We start from the raw sequence: 23487 nt of genomic DNA on the forward strand, positions 1-23487 counted from the left end.
GGGGGGCCATCTATAAGGTGGAAACATTGGGGGGCCATCTATAAGGTGGAAACATTGGGGGGCCATCTATAAGGTGGAAACATTGGGGGGCCATCTATAAGGTGGAAACATTGGGGGGCCATCTATAAGGTGGAAACATTGGGGGGCCATCTATAAGGTGGAAACATTGGGGGGCCATCTATAAGGTGGAAACATTGGGGGGCCATCTATAAGGTGGAAACATTGGGGGGCCATCTATAAGGTGGAAACATTGGGGGGCCATCTATAAGGTGGAAACATTGGGGGGCCATCTATAAGGTGGAAACATTGGGGGGCCATCTATAAGGTGGAAACATTGGGGGGCCATCTATAAGGTGGAAACATTGGGGGGCCATCTATAAAGGTGGACTACATGGGGGGTGTATACAATAGGGGAATATGTACTATAAGGGTGATCACATAGGGGGAGATCTATGAAAGGGTGTAAATATACACCTGGTGTAAACTGTCCACAGCAACCAATCACAGCTCCTCTTTTATTCTACCAGAGCTAAAAACTGAGCTGTGATTGGTTGCTGTGGGCAGTATACACCAGGTGTATATTTGCACCCTTTCATAAATCTCCCCCATAGTGTTAGGGCTACCTACTAAATGAGGGTGTAAAGGGGCCAATACAGATGTGCAGTGTGTAGAGAGATTAGGATGGTGAGGAACCTAATATCTTTCTCTGGCAGATTCTGTGGAATCCTGGCTCGGAGAAGTTCTCATAACGGCCCAGGGCAGATGGAGAAAATAAAGACGTCACCTGTGAGACACTTGATATAACTGCACTGTAATATATATGGTGTATAGATCCTGTGTACAGTGCGTCCACCTTTATATGACTGTATAAAGTGATATTGGTCTATGTACAGAGGATTTTATTCAGTAGCAGCGGTGGTGTTAGTATGTGGTGTTATTAGTCAGTATGTGGTAAGGGGGGGCCCAAGTTGACCTCTTGCACCAGGGCCCAAGAGACATTAGCTACGCCCCTGGCTGGAGGCATGAGTGAGACATAGGATGATGGTCACAGGTCGCTTGCTAAGTTAATAGCGGTAGAATGTTGGTAGGTAGGGATGTGGGTGGAATGGCAGGAAGGTGTAGGATGGCGGAAAGCTTTGTAAACTAGCAAGGAGGATAAATGAGTAATAACAGAGCAAAGGCAGAATATATATCATACACCAGGACTCGAGTAGCCTCAACAGGTACATTTTCTTTGAGGATTTCCTTGGAATTTCATAGGTGATATAATTTTTATCAGTGCACCATCTAGCACCATAGGTGTCTTAAAGCCTTAAGGACAGTCATACACTGCACAGCAGCCTTACAAATTAATTTCTGGAAATCGAAGAGCCCATAAACTGCTTATGCATGTAATTCCTTCTGTTGCAGTTGGCCAAACCTCAGCTGCTGATTGACAGGTGTCTACCTATACACAGTATATAAAGACAACTGACAGTGTGCTGGTGCTCATAAATATCCAGGAGTACTGAGCAAATGCACATAATGGAGAGGACTAGTTATTGTTATACAAGAGGATGTCACTGAAGTGATACATCATTCTGTTCAGCTTCTCCATCACTAGTTAATGCTACTCTTAGATAGGGCATAAGGCATTAGCCTATGGACACCGTCTCTTTAAGCTTCTGTGATATCACTAGTAAGGAGAACAGTATTGTGACATCACTACCGGTCAGGTAAGTATAAACATACCGCTCATGTACAGGGACCTTTACATAGGCACGCCAAACAGTCAGGTTGATATTCTTGCAGTGTTCACAATGCACTGGAGACTGTGTATTTAATAGAATACCAGCTAGTAAGACATTAAAGTAACTGAGGCAATGAATGATTAGCGCTTGGATTAGTGTTTTGGCACTGCCACTAGTGAGGTCAGGCAGCTATAGGTTAAGCTACAGGTATAGCATAAGGTACGTATTAGGAGTATGAGTGGTACTTGACCTCCACCAGTGGAAAGTAGAAGCGGTTTTAGATGCAACAAAAATCACAGTGGCAATTCCCTATCACATCAGTGGGTGATCACATCTCCGTGGTTGTGAACCATGTACAGCATTTACACCACATGTGACTGTACCTTATGGCACCAATTTGTATGGGGCCCATTATAGGGCTTCAAAAAACATTCATAGGGTCTGCATTGTACCCCCATAGGTCTCTACTTTAAGGGTATGTGCACACTACGGAATTTCCAGAGAATTCAAGCAGTTTCCGCTGGATGGCCTCCGCTTGACGTTTTGCTCGTTCCATAGACTCAATGAAATTTTCCAGCAAATTCTGCCCTCCACCATAAGAATTGACATGTCAAATGGAATGGAATGAGCGGAACTTCAAGCAGAGACTGCCAGGCGGAATCGCCTTGGAAACTTCGCAGAGATTTCATAGTGTGCCCGTACCCTTCTACTTAAAACTTTTTGTCTGATAAATGCTGGAAAAGAAAAAAGTTGCACACACAGTAGAGAGCAGTCCAGGCTCCGCGCACAGGGTTGCGCATTTGTTTGTATAAGTCCTATACAATGAACTTTTCTCATTTTGCTTCATCTCAGTAAAAGCCTTGTACATTTCATTAAGATTTCACAATCCGTTCCCTGCAAGAACGCCGTGACGTGTGCACCTCAGTCTTGTGACCTTCTCTCCATACATGACCTTCATATTAGACACTGTTTGTATACTCTATATCCACCCAGTGACACAGACCTGAACAGAGAATATCTATTACTCACGTTTTTCATCATCTGCATGGACTAAGGATGCCGCTCTTGACAGTACGTCTAATGGAGTCTCCATTCCTGGGAAGACCCTAAAAAGACAAAAAAAAAAAAAACAACACAAATATATAAAGTCAATGAAAAAAGAGAAGAATAAACACAGGGTCACATGATAACTTTTACAAAACCAAGCTATGGAATCTGCAATGAATGTCACTGTATAGACATACAAATGCCAATGGCAACTATAAGACTCCATTGACAAACATTTATTTTGTGGAACAAGGACAGGAGGTTCCTTCAATATCTAGACAGGATTTCAGGTAAGCCGTCATACACATGACAGAAGTCCCCAGCAGCTCCATACACCACAGTGGTATGGACTCGGCTCCATGTGATTGGCTCATTGGTTACAGAATTTGGAGCACATGGTCCTTCTAAGAGATTAAGGGATGTCCACGAGGTCAGGTGAAGAGGACAAAGAAACCACAAGCCCTGTAGCGCTGCAAAAAAGCAGCAAAGCATTCCTGAAACAAGGTATTTGCTTAGCTCAACCATTTTGCATTAAAAGAACAGAAGGTTAATCCTCCTTCTGGAACAGAAGGCCGAGACATGCAAATTGTTCAGCAGCTAATGCAAGGACATAGCCATCTTTCCCAAACTTCATACCAGTTTTTTGTGTTTAGTCCCCATCCATTTGTCTTAAAAAGGGGATATCCGACCCGTAAAAATTCATGACTAGAGAACCCACAATCTAAGAGGCTGTTCAGACCATGTTTTTCTGCTGTAGCCATCAGACCAAACATAGTCTACATCGTGGGTGTCAGCTGGGTGCCCTCCAGCTGTTGCAAAACTACAAATCCCATTATGCCTGGACAGCCAAAGCTTTAGCTTTGTTGGTATAGTCCAGGCATGATGGGAATTGTAGTTTTTCAACAGCTGGAGGGCCTGAGGTTGACAATTGTTCTACATGTATTCTTCTTACGGACAGTATCCCGTAGAATAAACATGGCTGACAGCCAAAAGCTCATTCAATGGGCTGGAATCTTTAGCATGAAGAGATGAGTGATTTTAATGAAAAAAAAAGTTATACTGAATCTTTTCCCATAAAGAGATATATATATATATATATATAATCAATCAATCTGCTCAGCCCCTTCTGCTCTATAACATGATGCTGATCGCTTAGGTAGCATTTTCATAGTGAAATAGTGGATGCCAGAAATAAAGATGCCTATAAACCTTCAATAACTGTTTGCCAACAGTCACCTCACCTGTCCTCTCCATACACATTGCGACCCTCTCATTGCGACCCCTTTCTCTACCATCATCATCTGTTGGTGCAGAGTTGCCCGCCCCCATACACTTTTTAATGACCGTTGGCAGGTTGGGGCCATTGTAGTATGAAGTGTATTGGCCTAGCTTGCAATCAGTTGATGCATTTTTACCAACTGGCTAAACCCTTTTGGAGGTTATCCAGGATTAGGTGGGTGGGGGAAACACTTTCTTCCAAAAACAGCACCACCATTGTGCTTAGACTGTGTGTAATATTTAGCGTTGAGCATCCTGGAGTTCATCTGAATCTGAGCGTGCAGCATTTGATTAGCTGGGGCTGCTGAAGCTGGATAAAGCCCTAAGGCTGCCTGGAAAACATAATACAGCTATAGGTCATATCCATGTTTTCCAGGCAGCCTAAAGGCCCTATTCCACCAACAGATCTGACGACAGATTATCTGCCAAAGATTTGAAGCCAAACCCAGGAACAGACTATAATCAGAACAGGTCATAAAGGAAAGACTGGATTTCTCCTCTTTTCAAATCCACTCCTGGGTTTGGCTTCAAATCTTTGGCAGATAATCTGTCGTCAGATCTGTTGGTGGAATAGGGCCTTTAGGGCTGCATCCATCTTCAGCAGCCCCAGCTATTCAAATGCTGCACGCTCAGGTTCAGATGGACTCCGGCATGCTCAAAGTTTGCTCAACTCTAGCGATATTACAACTCACTCCTATTCAAGTGAATAAGGCCAAGCTGTAATACCACAAACAGGAGGACAAGCATGAGTCTGTTTTGGAAGAAAATGTCTATGTTTTTCTAATCCTAAATGATCCTTTAGAGAGAAAAAAAAAAAAAAAAAACACTAAAAAGTAAAAGGCCTTTTAAAAGTGCATCTCACAGTATCCATGGGAGATATATGTCAGGAGTTCTATACATATATATCTGATCCATAGCAGTTACCTTTTTTCCCAGTATATGGTAGTGCCGTAGACTGGCTTTTTCTTTTGCCGCATGGAATAGCTCAAACTGGTGAATCCAATCTATACCAGCCCAACCTCAGCTGAATGAGTCTATGGGTATGCGAGTTATGGTCCTTTAACACAGAACGATTATAGTTTGAATTTGAGCGATAACGATCGAATTCAAACGATATGGTACGTGTAAACGCTGCGAACGATCAAACGACGAGCGAGAAATCGTTCATTTTTATCTTTCAACATGTTCTCAAACCTTCGTTGGTCGTTCACAAAAAAAATTGCACATCGTTCCGTGTAAACATTCTTTCACCGATTTAACCAATGTGTGAGATAGGCTTAAGCGATCGCAAAACGATTTTTCCGTACGATATATTGTTCCGTCTAAACGCTGATAGTTATAAAAAAAAAAAGTAATTAATCGTGCGATTGGGTGAATTATCGATCCGTGTAAAAGTACCATTACATACTGACAAGGCAAAAATCCTCTTTAGCATCCTGATTACTTTAGATTTTATTTTTCTGCCCATTATATTCTTCACCACAGTTTAAAGCTGCAAAGAAGGCCTTTTGCATTTTTCCGGCTGAGCAAGATCTGCACCTGTGACGCTGTGTTTGCAGGATTAGCCAAATGTGATGCTATTGTGCAGACACAGAAGCACTAGAACAGGTATTGTTACCAGATTAAGAACCATCCAGAGAGCAACCAACAGCTCTTATACTCAGTCAAGCAGAGCCAGCGACATGGAAAGATGGAGTTAACCATTTCACACCACAGGAATTCACTGGGTTGCAGCTTTGAGGCAGGAAGTATTAAAGGAGAAGTCTGACCAAAATGAAAAATGGACTGCAGGTAGGGGGTATGGGAACATAGGAAGCTCTACTTGCCCTTCCCTGTGCCCCCGCTGCGTCACAGGCTCACTGACCATTGTCAGGCTACTGAATCTCCCATCTCATGTTTCATCCAAATAATTCCACCTATGTATTTGAATAGCAACATATGGATTGATCAAACTCTGGGGGTTGCAATTAACATAATTGGTTTGGTTCCCTACAATACTCCAGGACAAAACCACCCATTGCTCTAAGTATTCTTACAAATATATCAATGGCAAAACATAGCAACCATAACATTCTATGGGACTATACACTTTAACAATGGGAGAGAAATCTAATCTTCTGGTAAGTATGACAGGGATCACAATCTGATAGCACACAGGTCTGTAATAGGGACCTGTGACTCCATGTGCTGTCACTCTGAGAACACTGTATGACCAAACTACACATAAGGTCAGCTAGTAGAGTCTTACTGTAATATGGAACAGATGATGTGCACGGTTATTAAGAAAACCATCAATAAAACACCCAATACCCTCCATGCAGATTATACACCTGGGGCCATATTAAAGTGACCTCTTAGATAACAATGCTGTGACTACATGGTGACTGTTCCCAACCCCAGTGTCTTCCCACAGAGCTTACTCATTTCTTTCCCAGACATTTTAAAAGGGGAAGATCACACTTAATGAATTCATAGTTTATGTAAGGAACCTGCACAAATGCGATAACTAGGTTTGAGGGAAGCTGCCAAACGTTCGGGTTTATCCAAACAGGAAAGATCGGCATTTGACTCCCGCTGCTTGGAGAATATGGCTGCACCCCTAAGGAGTCCTGGAAAACATAGATACAACCAAAGACTGTCCCCCATGTTTTCCTGGCAGCCATAAGGTAGCATCCAAGTTTTCCAGCCACTGGGAGTCAGGTTTGGACGAACCAAAACATTCTGCAGGTTTGCTCAATACTAGTCTATATCCTTATTATATTATAGAACTGTACAATTAAAAAAAAAAAATGATAATAATAATAGTCCAGTAACACAGCAGAGGGGTTGTGCGTGAAGAGGCATCATCGGTCTATGGAAGAACACTGAGTCACTTGACAAATGTCCTCCAATCAGCTGATCCGAGTTTTATGGAGTCAAAAATGGTATATAAAGGAAAAACAGTCACACGTTCCGTGTACCGCACGAAACGAAGACGTGGTATGCCTGCAACGGAGTCCTCCCCCTGCCCGGGCAGTATCTGTGATAAGATGCTGGGAGCGGGGGAACTGTATGAACAAGCGCCGCGCTGTAATGAAAGTGCAGGGGGAGGACTATGTTACAGGCATTTCACGCCCTGGTGTTTCCCATCCTCTCCATTACTGTACAGTAACTTCTTATATCACATATTCTGCTGTTTCTAAATGTTTGTTTCATCTGTTTTACATGTTATTCATTTAACAAATCATTATTTTTGGGGTGTCGAACCAATTGTCTGCATCTCAATTATTTCTTATGGGGAAAGTGATTTAAGAGTTTAATGGTCCGTTTAGGTCGCCTTTACACAGATTTATCTGACAGATTTTTGAAGCCAAAGCCAGAAATTGTTTTGAAAAGAGGAGAAATCTCAGTCTTTCCTTTATGACAGTCTGTTCCTGGCTTTGGTTTCAAAAATCTGTCAGATAAATCTCTGTGTAAAGACACCCTAACACGAAGCGATAATTCGCCTAATCAATCATTAAACGATTTTGAAGCAACGATTTGGTTTTTATAACGATCAGCACTTAGACGAATAAACCGTTTGAAAAATCGTTATTGCGATCGTTTTTAAGATCGGTTAAGCCCATCTCACACATAGGGTGAATCTTTGAAAGACTGTTTACATGAAGCCATCTGAGAATTTTGAGCCAACTACAATTTGAGAACATGTTGAAAGATCACAATGAACGACTATTCGCTCGTCGCTTGACCGATCACTGTGTTTACACGAGCAGATTATCGCTCAAATGCTGTCGTTATTGCGAAAATTCGAACAATAATTGTTCTGTGCAAACGCAGCATAAGAGCGATTTGGATTACAAGCATTGTCCCGCAACAAATTATGCTCGTAATCCAAGGCACCACTAATAAAATATAATATATATATATATATATATATATATATATATATATATATATATATATATATATATATATATATATATATATATATATATATATATATATATATATATTGTGCAACCCCATATAAAATAAAAGGCTCCTGTACTCAGTGACACCACAGAAGCCTCCGCCTCTAGTTTCTCCATAATAAACAGAGGAAAGCGCTGGGACACGGCACCCGACGATTGCTTCACTTCCCACATGTTACATTCCAGAGAGGCATCTGACGCAGAAGGAGCCGTCTCATCGCTTACTGGAAGAAAGTGCTGTCACTGAACTTCCAGAAATTGTTTCCAGAGAGAATGTGAAAAATCTAAAGGATTTCATAAATGCCACAAGAGCCGAACAATGCGAGAGCTCAGAGGACGACGCTGAGAGGAGGCAGGATTGTTCCACACAACAATACTATGTATATACAGTGTGTATATATATACACACATACATATATATTTTATGCCAGAGTGTGAAATCCCTGGACTTACATTATTGTAATGTACACAAAATAGTGGACGGTCAGCACCATAACCTAAGGGACAGCAACTGTGTACAATGCAATGTCCATTACTCATCTCCATACAGGATAATAGAAGACATTGCCTGGTAATATGCTTCAATTATAAAAGTGCCCTTGAGTATACAGCCATGCTCCTGCATGGTACAGCCAAATTGTCGCAGTGTGCTGACATATAGGATATATAGTAGAAACCCTACAAACCTCTAGGACAGCCCCGTTTTGGAGTCATGGGCCCTAGATCAGACATGCTGAACTATCGGCACCAGTATTGTCAGAGAGGAGAAAACTTGCCAAAAGTTCATGTTCACACCAACCCGAACAATCGGCAGAAGGTGGATGCAGCCCGAGGACTGCCTGGAAAAATCTAGTTTGAATATGGCCCCTGTCCCTTTTAGCTCATATTGTATTACCCGACCATTACTTATTAAACCGCACTGAAGGCTTATTTATTAGTCTAATGGAGTTTGCAGCCAAAAAAAAAAACACTTGCTCCTGTGATTCTGTACAGAACTTAATGTTATAAATCTTATGTTTTGGACGGGTTCCAGCAATGATTTAGTCATACAAGTAACACCAATGTTCATTTGCCCTGAGCTGCAGACAGGATACAAATACAGCTACACAATGTAACCCTTAGAGACGAGCGCAACTCCAGCATGAAAAAAATAAATAATTATATAAAATAATAAATAATAATAATAAATAATAATAATAATTAATAAATAATGTCCCTCAAAGGGGATGGGGGGGGGGGCAAAACACCAGGCATGTGCCGCCAGCGCTCCATTGACTCCCTATAAGGCTTCCAAACATTGGCAAATTCAGCATGTGACAAGGTTTAGAGGCCCTATAGGGGGATGGTGTTTGTGCATCATTTATTCCAAGTACAATTTTGTCCCCATCCTCATGATCAGAAGCGGTCCCAGCACTGGAACCCCACTGATCAGTACGGGTTAGTCAGGGAAAAGAAAAAAAACTAAAACAAAAAAAAAACAAAAAAAAAAAAAAACAGTGGGCTAACTACTCAAAGATATATGACCAGCTTTATAAGTGACCATAGTAAGTACAGCATACGACCACTGAGGCTAGTGGTTGGCCGCACCAGTCAACCATTGGTATGGCACTTCTTGGGTAATAGTGATGTACATCAGTGAGGGATTGAAGAGCACCCCCCACTGGAAGTGCTGAGATTACAGCTCATTATACACAGGACGCTGCAGCCCATCACTGGCGTTAGCGGTCATGTGTAGTACAGATAGGTCGCTGCAGCACCTGCCAGGAGACACCAGGAACTGTGGTGACTTCAGAGGAAAGGACAGGTTTTGTTTTTTGTTTTTTAGTATGCCAGTCCCAGACAGCCATTTTCCAGAATTTCCCTTTAAGGGTGGGTTCACACATAACATATCCACAGCGGATTTCACGATGCGAGTTTGCAGCAAAATCCGCTGTGGATGCCTTCACAGTCACTTTCAATGAGATTACATACTTGCAGTGGAATAGTCATCCCCGCAGCCTGGTGCATACATTAGCGGTCCGCGCTATGGCTTGCTTAAAGGTCCCAGCACCTAGACGTCCCGCTCAGCCAATCAGTGCACTGCCCCACCGCAGCCACTGACTGGCTAAGCGGGACGTGAATTATACCTGATAGACTTAGGGTACTATTACACGGGCTGATGAAGGCCCGCTAATAACTGTAAACAAGCGCCAATCTGCTAGATCGGCGCTCATTTACTGAGCCTATTACACGGCCCAATTATCGTTTAACAAGGGCTGCAGGGACATCATTACCAATGTCCTTGCAGCCCTTGCTTTTACTTTATACATTACCTATCCAGGCTGTAAGGCTCCTCTTGAGGTCTTCTCCCCGAATCCCGCGCGCTGCAGCTTCAGAGCGGCCTGTGACTGGCCGATGTGGCCTGGTCAGCTGAGACAGGCCGCTCTGAAGCTGCAGCGTGTGGGACCCAGGGTGAAGACCGCAAGAGGAACCCTGCAGAATGGATAGGGTATGTTAATCGTTTGTCGCCGGCCGCGCACCGCTATTACACGTAGAGATGCGCGGTCGACGCCCGACAATTATAGGTTCAAACCTATATCAACGATTCGGCCGATTATCGCTCTGTGTAATACATACAACGATCAGCCGATGACAACGATCATCGGCTGATCGTTGTATTTGCAACAGAGCGATAATCAGACGAATGGTGCCGATTCGGCCGATTATTGTTCCATGTAATAGTAGCCTAACTTTATACTACAGCACCTTACAAGTAATTCTTCACATTTACAGCACAAGTACCGCAACTACTGGTTAAAGGGAATCTGTCACGTTCCATACTGCTGACACGGTTAGATCAGGGAGACGCATGGAACCTTTCATGTATCTGTCAGTAATTCCAGATGATAGAAAAATAAAATAATAATAAATAATAATAATAATAATAAATAATAATAATAAATAATAATAATAAATAATAATAATAATAATAATAACAATAAATAATAATAATAATAATAATAATAATAATAATAATAATAATAATAATATTAGTCAAAGAGACTTTCTTGAGCTCCTGAAGTGCAGCAAGCTGCAACACCTTCTCCCTCCCCTACAGGGCTGTATTAACAGCTGCTGCCGCCCTAGGCACTAAACCTGAAGACGCCCCATCTACACTCACCTATTGGCGATACCAGACCTGACCAATACCACCATATCCCCCACCCCTCTGGAAAAGACACCAGATTTACTGGCAAGTCTGAACGGGAGGAGGGAAACTAAAAAAGTAAAAACCAAAAAACTAGTTTTTTTCTGTCCCCCTGCTCCCTGGTGCTGCCCCCCTGCAAGGTGCTGCCCTAGGCACCGGACCACGGGTGCCTAGTGGTAAATACGGCCCTGCTCCCCTACCTGGCCCTGCTTAGGACTCAGCTTCCAGGTGTAAATCAAACAGGGAGGGGGGAGAGAGGAGGCATTCCAGCTTGCTGCAGATCAGGAGCTTGGAAAAGCCTCTGACTCTTTGTCCAGGGAATAGAAACATTTCTCTGCTTTATGGAAGCACAGACAGATATATAAAAGGTACTATGTGTCTCCTTGGCCTAACAGCATCTTCAGTTTAAAACCTGAATTACAGATGACAGATTTCCCTTTAAGACAAAATAACCCAAAAGTTCAACAAGTCAGGCAAGCCAATTAAAATTCTTCACATATCCGCTTTCAAATAATGACTTTTTTCATGTAAAATTACTAGGAATTTGAAACTTAAAAAAAAAAAAAATTAACAACCACTTTATCTGACAGGAACTTACTAGGAGACAGATGTTACAGGAACACCTTAAAAGTGAATCTATCAACAAATGTACCAATAGAAGCTTTTTATACCTACTGATCGGCAACGCCACGCTGATTAAAGTGGTGACAATTATTGGGCACTGTGCACCGATCTCTCCTCCCATTGCTGCCACACGTGACATGGAATGACTGATCAGTAGGTATAATAAACTTCTGCTAATAGATTCACTAGAAAGCCAGTTTCACACATACAGTTTTACAGTGGATTTCACGCTGCGATACGGCTTCTTGTTATTTTCTATTTTTCATTCCGCTGCAAGAACGTAAAGCGCCTTCCCACTTAACCTGGCGGGCTAATACGGTACCTGCCTGCGCTCCTGCTTGCTTCTCAGGCTCCTGGCTCCCAGGTGTCCCGCTCAGCCAATCAGCAAGCAGGAGCGCAGGTAGGTACCGTATTAGTCTGGTAGCTGCCGGGTTAAGTGGGAAGGGGCTTTACGTTCTTGCAGCGGAACGAAGAATCAGCTGTGTGTAGGTAAAGGAATAGTAAACAACAAGAAACCGTATTGCAACGGATTTTGCTGCAGAACTCGCATCGTGAAATCCGCTGCAATACTGTATGGGTGAAACTGGTCAAAAGAATTTCACCAAATTTGAAAAACTCAAAAAGTACAGTGAAAAGAACGAGAAGCATACGTCATATGGCTTCACACAAATGCAATAGGGATGCATTGTTGTGTTCGTTTTATGGCCAAAAGTCCTAGCCTGCCCACATAGTGATCTACAATGCTGTCAGATCAGGCCAGTAGTCATAATACAGATGTAAAGGTTTCGGTCACAGCGGTCATTCTGCAATTTTATCATATCTCAGAAGTAGCGTTGAGTGAAGTTGCCAGTTTGGGTTCACCAACATTCTTTGAACCCCAACGTTTGGCATTTTATTCCCGGCGTCTGGAGAAGTAAAATGTAGCCCTAGGAAGACATGGATACAGCCATAGGGTTGCATCCAACTTCTACAGACGTTGGAGTTAAATGCGTTTACGGTTAAGTATTTTCCCAAAATGTCAATGAGACTTATTGTCCGTTTACACAAAGCAATAATTCGCCCAATCGATCATTTAACGATTTTGAAGCAACAATTTGGTTCCTATAACGATCAGCGTTTATACAAATAAATCGTTCGAAAAATCGTTATTGCGATCATTTTTAAGATCGCTTAAGTCCATCTCACACATATGGTGAATCTTTGAAAGACTGTTTACAAAAAGCAATCTACAAAAAAAAAAAAAAAATCAACGACAATTTGTGAACATATTGAAAGATCACAATGAACGATTTCTCGCTCGTCGCTTGATCGTTCGCTGTGTTTACACAAGCCACTTATTGCTCAAATGCGATTGTTATTGCGAAAATTTGACAGTGATCATTCTGTGTAAACGCATCATTAATCTTATCTGTTCTATAGCTATAAATGATATAAGTTACAGGTGTCGAACCTGCGGCCCTCCAGCTGTTGCAAAACTACAATTCCCAACTACCCTGGACAGCTAAAACCAGGCATGATGGGAATTGTAGTTTTGCAACAGATGGAGGGCCGCAGGTTGGCACCAGTGACATAGGTGCAAAGAGCCCAGTACACAATACATTGCCAGCATCCTGGGATAACCCATTAAACTCTATTCCATTTTCCTAATTCTGCAAAAACACAATAACAGATTTGGAAGAAATCTTGGAAAACAAAACTACAATTCTATAACTTTAGCCATTTTATTCATAGATTTTTGCCCGAGTTAAAGTGTTCTCCATGCCAGGAATATTATGTGTCAGCGGCTGGGAGCAGATGGCACGCAGCGTGTGACTTGGCCAGGGCACAGCAAGTGCTGCAATCCTCCTGCCGTCAGGCTTTATGCCTCCCTCCCCACACACAACGCAACTTACACATATATTGTGGGATCTCCTTTATGTTACACACCCTGTATGGAGATGGAGGCATAATAAGAGACTATACACATCCATAAGCTCCGTATAGGATTTTCCACATGATTTCTGCACGATCAGCAATGCAGATTATAAATCTGCACCATGTTAAAGGGGTTCTCCAGGCTTAGAAAAACAAGGCTGCTTTCTGCCAGAAACAGCAATACTCCAGTCCTGCTTGGGTGCAGTTCTCAGTTCTGTTTAAGTGAATGGAGCTTAATTGTAATACTACGGACAACCTGAAGACCAAGGGTGGCGCTGTTTATGCAAGATAGTAGCTGTGCCTTCTAATCCGCTTTAATTTAGGCTAGATCCTTGATGAATGTTTGTATGCAAATGGCATGTGACTTTGCTACCATAGACCTCAATGCAAGTCAACGTGCAACTGCAATTTCTCGGCAACTGTTATAAAAATAAAAAATAAAATAATGATTAAACAGTGTGATCGCAACTGCAAAGTCAAGAATCGGCATGTCACATATACATCATGTAGTTTACCAGTTTATCATGCAGCACATATACATCATGTAGTTTACCAGTCACAACGTCAAATGAGTATGCAAGCTTCGTCTTTGGTTGTCTAAGCAGGGCAGGCTCCAGGTTTCTGCAGGCACTTGGGTGACAGCCTCAGTGGGCCCCTCATCCATCCACTCTACACAATCACTTGAGACACCATTAACATACACAAACACACATTACTTACTGACTGACACACACAAACACCACTGACAGCTCAGTCTTCTCCCTCTTCCTCTCTGTCCAGCCAATCTCCACACTGTAGTATTAGGGTACTATTACACGGAACGATAATCGGCCGAATTGGCCCGATTCGGCCGATTATCGCTCCGTGTAATAAATGCAACGATCATCGGCTGATCGTTGATATAGGTTAGACCCTATTTTCGTCGGGCGCCGACCGCGCACCGCTGCGTGTAATAGCGGTGCGTGGCCGGCGTCTAACGATATACATTACCCATCCACGTTCCAGGGCTGCTCCTGCCGTCCGCTTCTCCCGGGGTCCCGCGCGCGCTCTAGCTTCACAGAGGCCTGTCAGTTGATGCCCTGCTCGGTCTGTGTAATACCACCCTTAGGGTTAATTTACACAGAAAGATTATCTGCCAAAGATTTGAAGCCAAAGCCAAAAACAGACTAAACAGATCAGGTCAGATCCATTCCTGCCTTTGGCTTCAAATCTTTGGCAGATAATCTGTCAGACAATCTTTATGTGTAAATTGACCCTTAAGGATCTGCAGGTCATGTGATCAGGTTCTTCATCCCTCTTTTTCTGCAGGACGCTTACAGGTCCTGCACTACAGAACATCAGAACACCGGGCCTCTCTCTCTCTGGCGCCAGCACTTGCCCACATAAACCCTGTGCTGATGCCGGCCCTGTATCTAAGCATGATGGGAATTGTAGTTATGTAACAACTAGGTGGCCGCAGGTTAGACACCACTAGAGATGAGCGCAGCTTGACAATGCTCGACTCCAATTGTTCAGCATTTAAATACTGGTGGCTGAAGAAGATGGATGCAGCCCCAGGGAGTCCGGGAAAACATGGATACATCCTATGGCAACTTCTTCAGCCACTGGTAATAAAATGACGAAGAATCGGACGTGAACGTGCTTAAATTGCGTCATCTCTAGATTCCACCAATTCAGACCCTAAATAAAATGTACCGTGCGTCACGCTGACAACACTTCTTACAGGTCGATATTTCCATGTTTTATGTGATGCACGCTCCCCATTTGCATACACTCACAATGCTTTCCTCTCTCACAACGCCCCGGGCTCGGCGCAGCCCCCGTCATGCAAATAAAAGGATTTGAATGGAAAAATTAAAATAACCGACTATAGTTTAGATTTATCCACAAATAAGAAAAGGAATTGTTCTCGAGTGGTATTAGCGGGGGCTGGGTACGGAGCAATTACCCAGACGACGTCAAATCACTAATATGACTGTCTGCTTTAGGGGGTGTTCACACGTCCAGGTTCTTAATTGCAATTAATGAATACAAAGCCAGGAACAAATCATAAATGGAGAGCACTCAAAGGAAACAATAAGACTTCTGCTCTTTTCAAACCCAGTCCTGGCTTTGTATTTAGTAATTGCAATTAAAAACCTGAATGTGTGAACAAACCCTAGCAATGGAAGAAGACAGACAGCCATAAACCGCTGTGACACATCATTTATAGGGCAATAAAGGGGCATCTGACTTTTTCCCTACAAACCTGGCCGCCTATAGCACGGTGGTAGATTGTAATAGAGCCTGTGTTTTCTGATAAGTAGGGTAACAGTAGGTCAGGTTTACACTAGTATGATCTATACGCACCTAGCCATGGCCTCATTGCAGGTCTGATAACCCAAACTGATGACCATGAGATCTGATCAGACCAGGCCCCAATTAGAGCAAGCGAGCGCCGAACTGTCAGATCAGTTCCTCTTTCCCCACTCACTGCTGGCGCTATTACACATACTGACAGGTAAGTACAGGGAGGCGTTGGGAGCTATAGGAGGGGCTTCCTGGACGATCCTATTACATGGAGCGATAGCCAGCAGACAATAATCGTTCAAAGATCTTTCAACATGTTGAAAGTCAAGGATCAGCCGGCATCGTGCATGTCGGCTGATCGTTGCCTTTTAATAGGAACTATAACACCAAGCAATTATCGGCCGTAACGGCCAACAATTGTGTGGTGTAATAGGGCCTTCACAGTCATAGTACAAATGTGTCTGTATTCTGTCAGTGTGAATTGCTAAATGCACAAAACCCTTAGGCGGGGTTCACACTGCGTTTTTAGCATACGTTTAACGGATCCGTTTTTTTAACGGACAAAAAAAAATTGTGTCAGCAACGTTTTTGTGTCCATCAAAAAAAAAAAACTGATCCGTTTTGATCCCTTTTTTTTTTTATAATGGAAGTCAATGAAAATACGGATCAAAACGGATGCACACAAATGCATCAGTTTCTGCATTTCGGTTTTTATCCGTTTTTTTTTTTTCTTTCAAAAAACGGATTGCAAAAACGCAGTGTGAACCCAGCCTTATTCCCCCAACGTATTCCCTTGAACAGCATTCCCTGTAGCTCAATAGTTAAAATTAGAAAATCTTGCTACAAAAAGTCTGGGTGTTGCCTCCGCCCGGGGCTACACCTGGACGTCGTATCTTATTAACGAAAAAAAAAAAAAAAAAAAAAAAAAAGACTGCTGTGATTGACAAAGATTGCCTTCAGTTGCATGATTTTTTGGGTTCTCATCCCTACATATAGGGATTGCACAGAAAGCAGCTGTTTCCCCCATAGAGTTTAAAGCGACTCTGTACCCACAATCTGTCCACCCCAAACCCCTTGTACCTTCGGATAGCAGCTTAATCCAAGATCTGTCCTGGGGTCTGTTCGGCAGGTGATGCAGTTATTGTCATAAAAAATTATGTGGGTACAGAGTCGCTTTAATGAAAGTCACTTGAAAAACCAACGGGGGTCTTCGGGATAGAGCTACACCCAAACCTTTTTAGTAGTTGTGACTACACAAGGTTATGGCCATGTTCACATCTGTTTTGCCACTGGAGCAGAAGAATGAAAAAAAGTCTTAAAGGGGTTATCCAGCGCTACAAAAACATGGCCACTTTCCCCTTCTCTTGTCTCCAGGTCAGGTGTGGTTTGCAATAAAACTCCATTTACTTCAATGGAAAAGAGTTTCAAACTCCACCCAATCTGGACACAAGAGTTGTGCAAAAGTGGCAATGTTTTTGTAGCACTGGATAATCCCTTTAAGTGTTCTTCAGACCACCAATTGCTGTGATGAAGTAGGAGAAGCCCTTGGTTAAAGTGACTGTACCACCAGGCCCATGCTGAAGCACTGGAGGCGGGCCGACCCACCCTTAGTGGGAGGAAACCCCCTACCCCTCTATGATAGGGTTCCATTGATTCTAATGGAGTCACATCATGGAGGGGCTGGGGTTTCTTCCCACTAAGGGTGGGTCGGCCCGCCTCTAGTCCTTCAGCCTGGGCCTGGTGGTACAGTCACTTTAAGTGCTTCTCTCTCTCCATCTCATTCTGCCTCGCACCTCGATAAGTGAAAAAGGGAAAAAAAGCGCCTAAAGCGTACCTTCCAACAAGAAATTCTAAATTTGGAGACGTCAGACACATGACAAATTTTTGGGGGGTTGCATTTGAGTATTTAAAAAGTGACTGATCACGAGAGTGGGGTCTAAACTGATCTAAACTTTTGATTTGTCTCTTTGACAACCTAAATGGTTACGGCTGCCAGTCCCGGCCTGACCTCAGGTCCGATAACATAAGGCCTATTGTAGAGACTTATGGTGCGTTTACACGAAACGATTATAGTACAAAATTTGCGCGATAACGATCGAATTCGAACGATAATCGTACGTGTAAACGCAGCGAACGATCATACGACGAACGATACATCGCGCATTTTGATCTTTCAACATGTTATCAAATAGTCGTTCGCAAAAAATTCACAAATCGTTCCGTGTGAACAGTCGTTCGCCGATTTAACCAATGTGTGACATAGGCTTAAGCGTTCGCAAAACGATCGCACAACGAATTTTCTGTACGATATATTGTACAGTCTAAACGCTGCTCGTTATGAAAAAAAAGTTACTCCGACATAGTTAATCGTACGATCGGGCCAATTATCGTTACGTGTAAACGCAGCATTATGATGCTTTCAGCCCACGTCATTAGACCTGACAGGTGGCCTACATACTGCCCCACAGAACTAGCATTTGGCCCAATTCTGAGAACGTGCTAATGGACATTGCTGTAACTACATTCACGTGGCTTTATAGTGTGATATTGATGGTGTACACCATAAAAAGTGTGTGCTCTGAAAATGCCAATTCTCACAGTGACCTATAGGCAAGTGTCCAGGTTTAAAGGGTTTATCCAGCGCTACAAAAACGTGGCCACTTTCTTCCAGAGACAGCCCACTCTTGTCTCCAGCTTGGGTGGGGTTTTGCTGCTCAGTTCCATTGAAGTGAATGGAGCTTAATTGCAAACCACACCTGACCTGGAGGCAAGAGTCGTGTTGTCTCTGAAAGAAAATGGCCATGTTATTGTAGCACTGGATAACCCCTGTAAGTCTCTTGGCCACAGAAACCAGGCTCCTGTTACACATATGCGGGTATTCCTCCACCATAGCAACTTCCTCCGGTGTCAGGACTGTGCTGGAGTGATTTGTCAGTACAGATATAATGCTGTTTATTTCTAGCGCTAACTGCACCGGTAAAGCGTAGGTGCAGCCTTCACCTCTAGAGCAGGGATAGCAAACCTTCTTTAGCTGTCCAGGCATGATGGGAACAGCTGGAGAGGCGAAGGTTCCCCATCCCTGCTCTAGAGCGCTACTGCTGTGTTCCCTATCAATTAAGCCATAATTCACCTTTGGCTTACGGACATTACATGAATGTTCATCAAGGTTTTTTTTCCCCTTTTTCTATAAATATGGGTATATTCCTCTTCTTGTTGCCCAATGAACAGCTACCATCCACTTTAGATGATGCGATTTCAGAGCAAGGAGCCAAACATGTGACCAAAAGTGAAGTTATCTATGGAAATCACCTTCCAGCACATTGCACCAATCGGCCCTGCTATTACTGTTCTATTCACTTTAAGGCCATGTTCACACACAGTATTTCCGTCAGTATGTTTTCAACCAAAACCAGGAGTGAAAAAAGTTGCCCAGTTTCTTTGTTTTCAATCCACTCCTTTTGGTTGAAAAAGACTGATGCAAACACTGTGTGTGAACATAGCCTTAAGGATATCCTATAGATTCCCATTATACCAGGCCACCACAAATGAATGACATGACCAGATCATCACCTGTGTTACTTCCAGTCACTGGAAACTACTGTGTCCTCGTGGATAAGATTACATTATCTGGCCGGCTATAGGGGTAGGGAATGAGAAGACCCTTACTGCTGATATATGGAGAGGGGGCAGGAGCAGGTTTCGCAGAGACCCTGGGAATGCTCTTTAATCTTGCACCAGGCATTGTTCACAATAAGCCCCCTGCTGCTTACTGCAAGTCCTTCCGCCAACCCCCAGCACTTCACTCTGGTACATGTACAGACAACAAGCACCCAGGACTTACCAGGACATACAGCAGCACAGACAAAAACAAACAACTTCTCTCCAACTTCCTTCATTTAGAGCCAAAGATCCCAGCAGCAGCCGCAGCCCTCCCCCACAATGTGAGAGGCTGGAGGGTGATTGCTGCCTCCCCCTCCCTTTCCTCCTCCAGTGACATGTGAAAACCTCAGGCAGCAGACTCCTGGCTGGAGAGTAACCCTCTCCTGGCCAGCTGACCTCCAGTCTAGACAAATAGGACACTGGCTGCAAGCTCCCATCCCACCACCTGGGGGCCTCAGCGAGCGCCCTTCAGCATTCACCAGACACCTTGGCACATGCCTGGGACTGATAGTACTAGAGAAAATGCTGCATAATACTGCAATTCCTTATACATAACACCGCCCCTATTTAACGACCAGCACTCCAGGTCCGTCATATATTATAACACAATGATCATTCCCATAGAGGAGACTGCTTCTTCAATGTCATTTTAGATGGTTGTCTCACTGCATGATGTAATATCTGCTAATAGGAACCATTATACAATAGGTCCAGGGAGGCAAACAATTTAAAGGGGCTGTCCAGGGGTGTATAGGAGTGATTGCAGCATATCAGTCCCATGTGGACATACCCTATGACTGCTCCTCCAGCAGGGTGGATTCCTCTTGACAAGAGACTTAAGGGATTTCCCATCTCAAATAGGAGATAACATGCTAAACTGCTGGGACCCCCACCAATTTCTAGACTGAAGAGAAATTGCACCTCAGAGTATGTGAAGCACATGCAGGGCCGGCGCTCTAGTCACTCGCTATGGGGCTTACAAGCTCATAATCCATTCCAGGGGGCAAATTCCCTGGTACAGATCATAAGATGGGAATACCCTTTCAGGGATTTTCCCCCCACAAAGCTACCTAACATTTTCAGGCCTGCTTACCAGTTATGGAAGCCCCCCAACCGGAGTTTCCCTTTATGGGGCAGAGTAGATCTGCACCAGGGACAGATAGAGACAACATAGCCCCTTACTCTGCAATTACTCATCCTGGACCAGCTCACCAGTAGTTGTGAGTCATGATATTCATTAGTCTATTCTCTTACATGAAACCTAATACAAAATAAGCTGATTTGTAGAGCAGCAGTGCTCCCCCTTACCTACCGGCTCCCTAGGCGGCAGTGCTCCCCCTTACCTACCGGGTCCCTAGGCGGCAGTGCTCCCCCTTACCTACCGGGTCCCTAGGCGGCAGTGCTCCCCCTTACCTACCGGGTCCCTAGGCGGCAGTGCTCCCCCTTACCTACCGGCTCCCTAGGCGGCAGTGCTCCCCCTTACCTACCGGCTCCCTAGGCGGCAGTGCTCCCCCTTACCTACCGGCTCCCTAGGCGGCAGTGCTCCCCCTTACCTACCGGCTCCCTAGGCGGCAGTGCTCCCCCTTACCTACCGGCTCCCTAGGCGGCAGTGCTCCCCCTTACCTACCGGCTCCCTAGGCGGCAGTGCTCCCCCTTACCTACCGGCTCCCTAGGCGGCAGTGCTCCCCCTTACCTACCGGCTCCCTAGGCGGCAGTGCTCCCCCTTACCTACCGGCTCCCTAGGCGGCAGTGCTCCCCCTTACCTACCGGCTCCCTAGGCGGCAGTGCTCCCCCTTACCTACCGGCTCCCTAGGCGGCAGTGCTCCCCCTTACCTACCGGCTCCCTAGGCGGCAGTGCTCCCCCTTACCTACCGGCTCCCTAGGCGGCAGTGCTCCCCCTTACCTACCGGCTCCCTAGGCGGCAGTGCTCCCCCTTACCTACCGGGTCCCTAAGCGGCAGCACAGACTGCACATGTGCTATCTGCATGGATTATATAGACAACACATAGGGTTCAATATGGCAGCACATGACCTCATTTCCCCTGCACCAAAGAGCACTTACCCCTCCAATAATGGTCAGTGTGTGTGTGTGGGGGGGGGGTTACAGACCAATAGGAATACATCAGACTGGGGTCTTGCGGAATACATCTTATGATAAACGCCATTAACCACTTATTGCCCAATATTGTGAAAAAAAAAATTATAAATATTATATATATATATATATACACATATATATATTAGGATGATAGGACATGTGTTGGGCAATCTGAAGAGTCCAGGTGAATGAGAGTCATAGTGACCCTCTATGCAGCCACTCTATCCCAGCCTGTGTAATAATTGTGCTGCTGTTTACACAATACATGGTGAATATTTCACAACAGAAAGATACAAAAGGCAACACAACAACCTAGAGGGCAGAAAGTACCTGTCACCCTCCAGGCCAGGCTGTACACACAGGCACAATACACAGAGTGCCTGTCAGCTCCTGTACACACAGGGATGAGTAATGTCTGCACACACAATGCCCGGTACCTGCACACTACCCACGGTATACAGCTATATACAGCACCCACAATGCACGGTACCTGCACACTACCCACGGTATACAGCTATATACAGCACCCACAATGCCCGGTACCTGCACCCTACCCACGGTATACAGCTATATACAGCACCCACAATGCCCGGTACCTGCACCCTACCCACGGTATACAGCTATATACAGCACACACAATGCAGGGTACCTGCACACTACCCACGGTATACAGCTATATACAGCACACACAATGCAGGGTACCTGCACACTACCCACGGTATACAGCTATACCTGCACCCTACCCACAGTATACAGCTATATACAGCACACACAATGCCCGGTACCTGCACCCTACCCACAGTATACAGCTATATACAGCACACACAATGCAGGGTACCTGCACCCTACCCACGGTATACAGCTATACCTGCACCCTACCCACGGTATACAGCTATACCTGCACCCTACCCACGGTATACAGCACACACAATGCCCGGTACCTGCACACTAGCCACGGTATACAGCTATATACAGCACACACAATGCCCGGTACCTGCACACTACCCACGGTATACAGCTATACCTGCACACTACCCACGGTATACAGCTATATACAGCACACACAATGCCCGGTACCTGCACACTACCCACGGTATACAGCTATATACAGCACACACAATGCCCGGTACCTGCACACTACCCACGGTATACAGCTATATACAGCACACACACAACTTACCAGAGCAGCAACTTTGTGACGATCCAACGTGCTGGAGTCTGTATTACCGGGAGGGGAGAGCGGTCACTACACCGGGATAATCCACCGAGAATCTGGGGATCTGCTAATTTCCAAGCCCAGTGCTTTATTTAAAGGGGGAATCCCAGCGAGGATAGAGAGTCCGTGTTGTCCTGGGTGGGACCTGCCGGGTGTGAGGAGTCCGCGGAGGGGCCCCGGAGAGCTGCTGCTTGGGGACCCCGGGGAAGCTCCCTGCTCAGCGCCGCGCTCCGCACTAGGAATGCGAGGAATGATGGAATTCTCTTCCTGGCAGGTGGGCAGCGCTCTGGCCGCTGATTGGTGGAGCGCCGGGTGAGCTCAGCGTACATTAGCATAATGAGGGCGTGACGTCACACACTAGGCAGCAGCAGGTAGAGAAGGGAGTGTACGGGAAGCCGCATGGGGGACACTCACTCAGCCTGCTGCAGTCCCATGTAACACAGTATGATACATGTCTGTAGAAGGTTACCTGCAGTCCCAAGTAACACTAAAGG

General features: G+C 44.6%; 1 protein-coding gene across 3 annotated transcripts in view; it reads right to left on the bottom strand.

The window, feature by feature from the left end:
* VGLL4 (vestigial like family member 4) overlaps positions 1-23225 on the bottom strand; it is an 81949-nt gene extending 58724 nt beyond the window's left edge. The window contains exons 1-2 of one of the 3 annotated variants that reach the window (XM_069967080.1): positions 22958-23225; positions 2760-2836 (exon numbers count right to left, since the gene is read on the bottom strand). In XM_069967080.1, the coding sequence (XP_069823181.1) occupies positions 2760-2823 (64 nt within the window). In that variant the 5' untranslated portion in view covers positions 2824-2836; positions 22958-23225. Of the gene's footprint in view, positions 1-2759; positions 2837-19860; positions 19880-22957 lie in introns of those variants that run through there. The other 2 variants (XM_069967078.1, XM_069967081.1) reach the window with 2 other exon arrangements.
* Between the last annotated feature and the right edge of the window lie 262 nt (positions 23226-23487).

Source organism: Dendropsophus ebraccatus, chromosome 4 (genome assembly GCF_027789765.1).
Source record: "Dendropsophus ebraccatus isolate aDenEbr1 chromosome 4, aDenEbr1.pat, whole genome shotgun sequence".
In the NCBI taxonomy this organism is placed as follows: domain Eukaryota; kingdom Metazoa; phylum Chordata; class Amphibia; order Anura; family Hylidae; genus Dendropsophus; species Dendropsophus ebraccatus.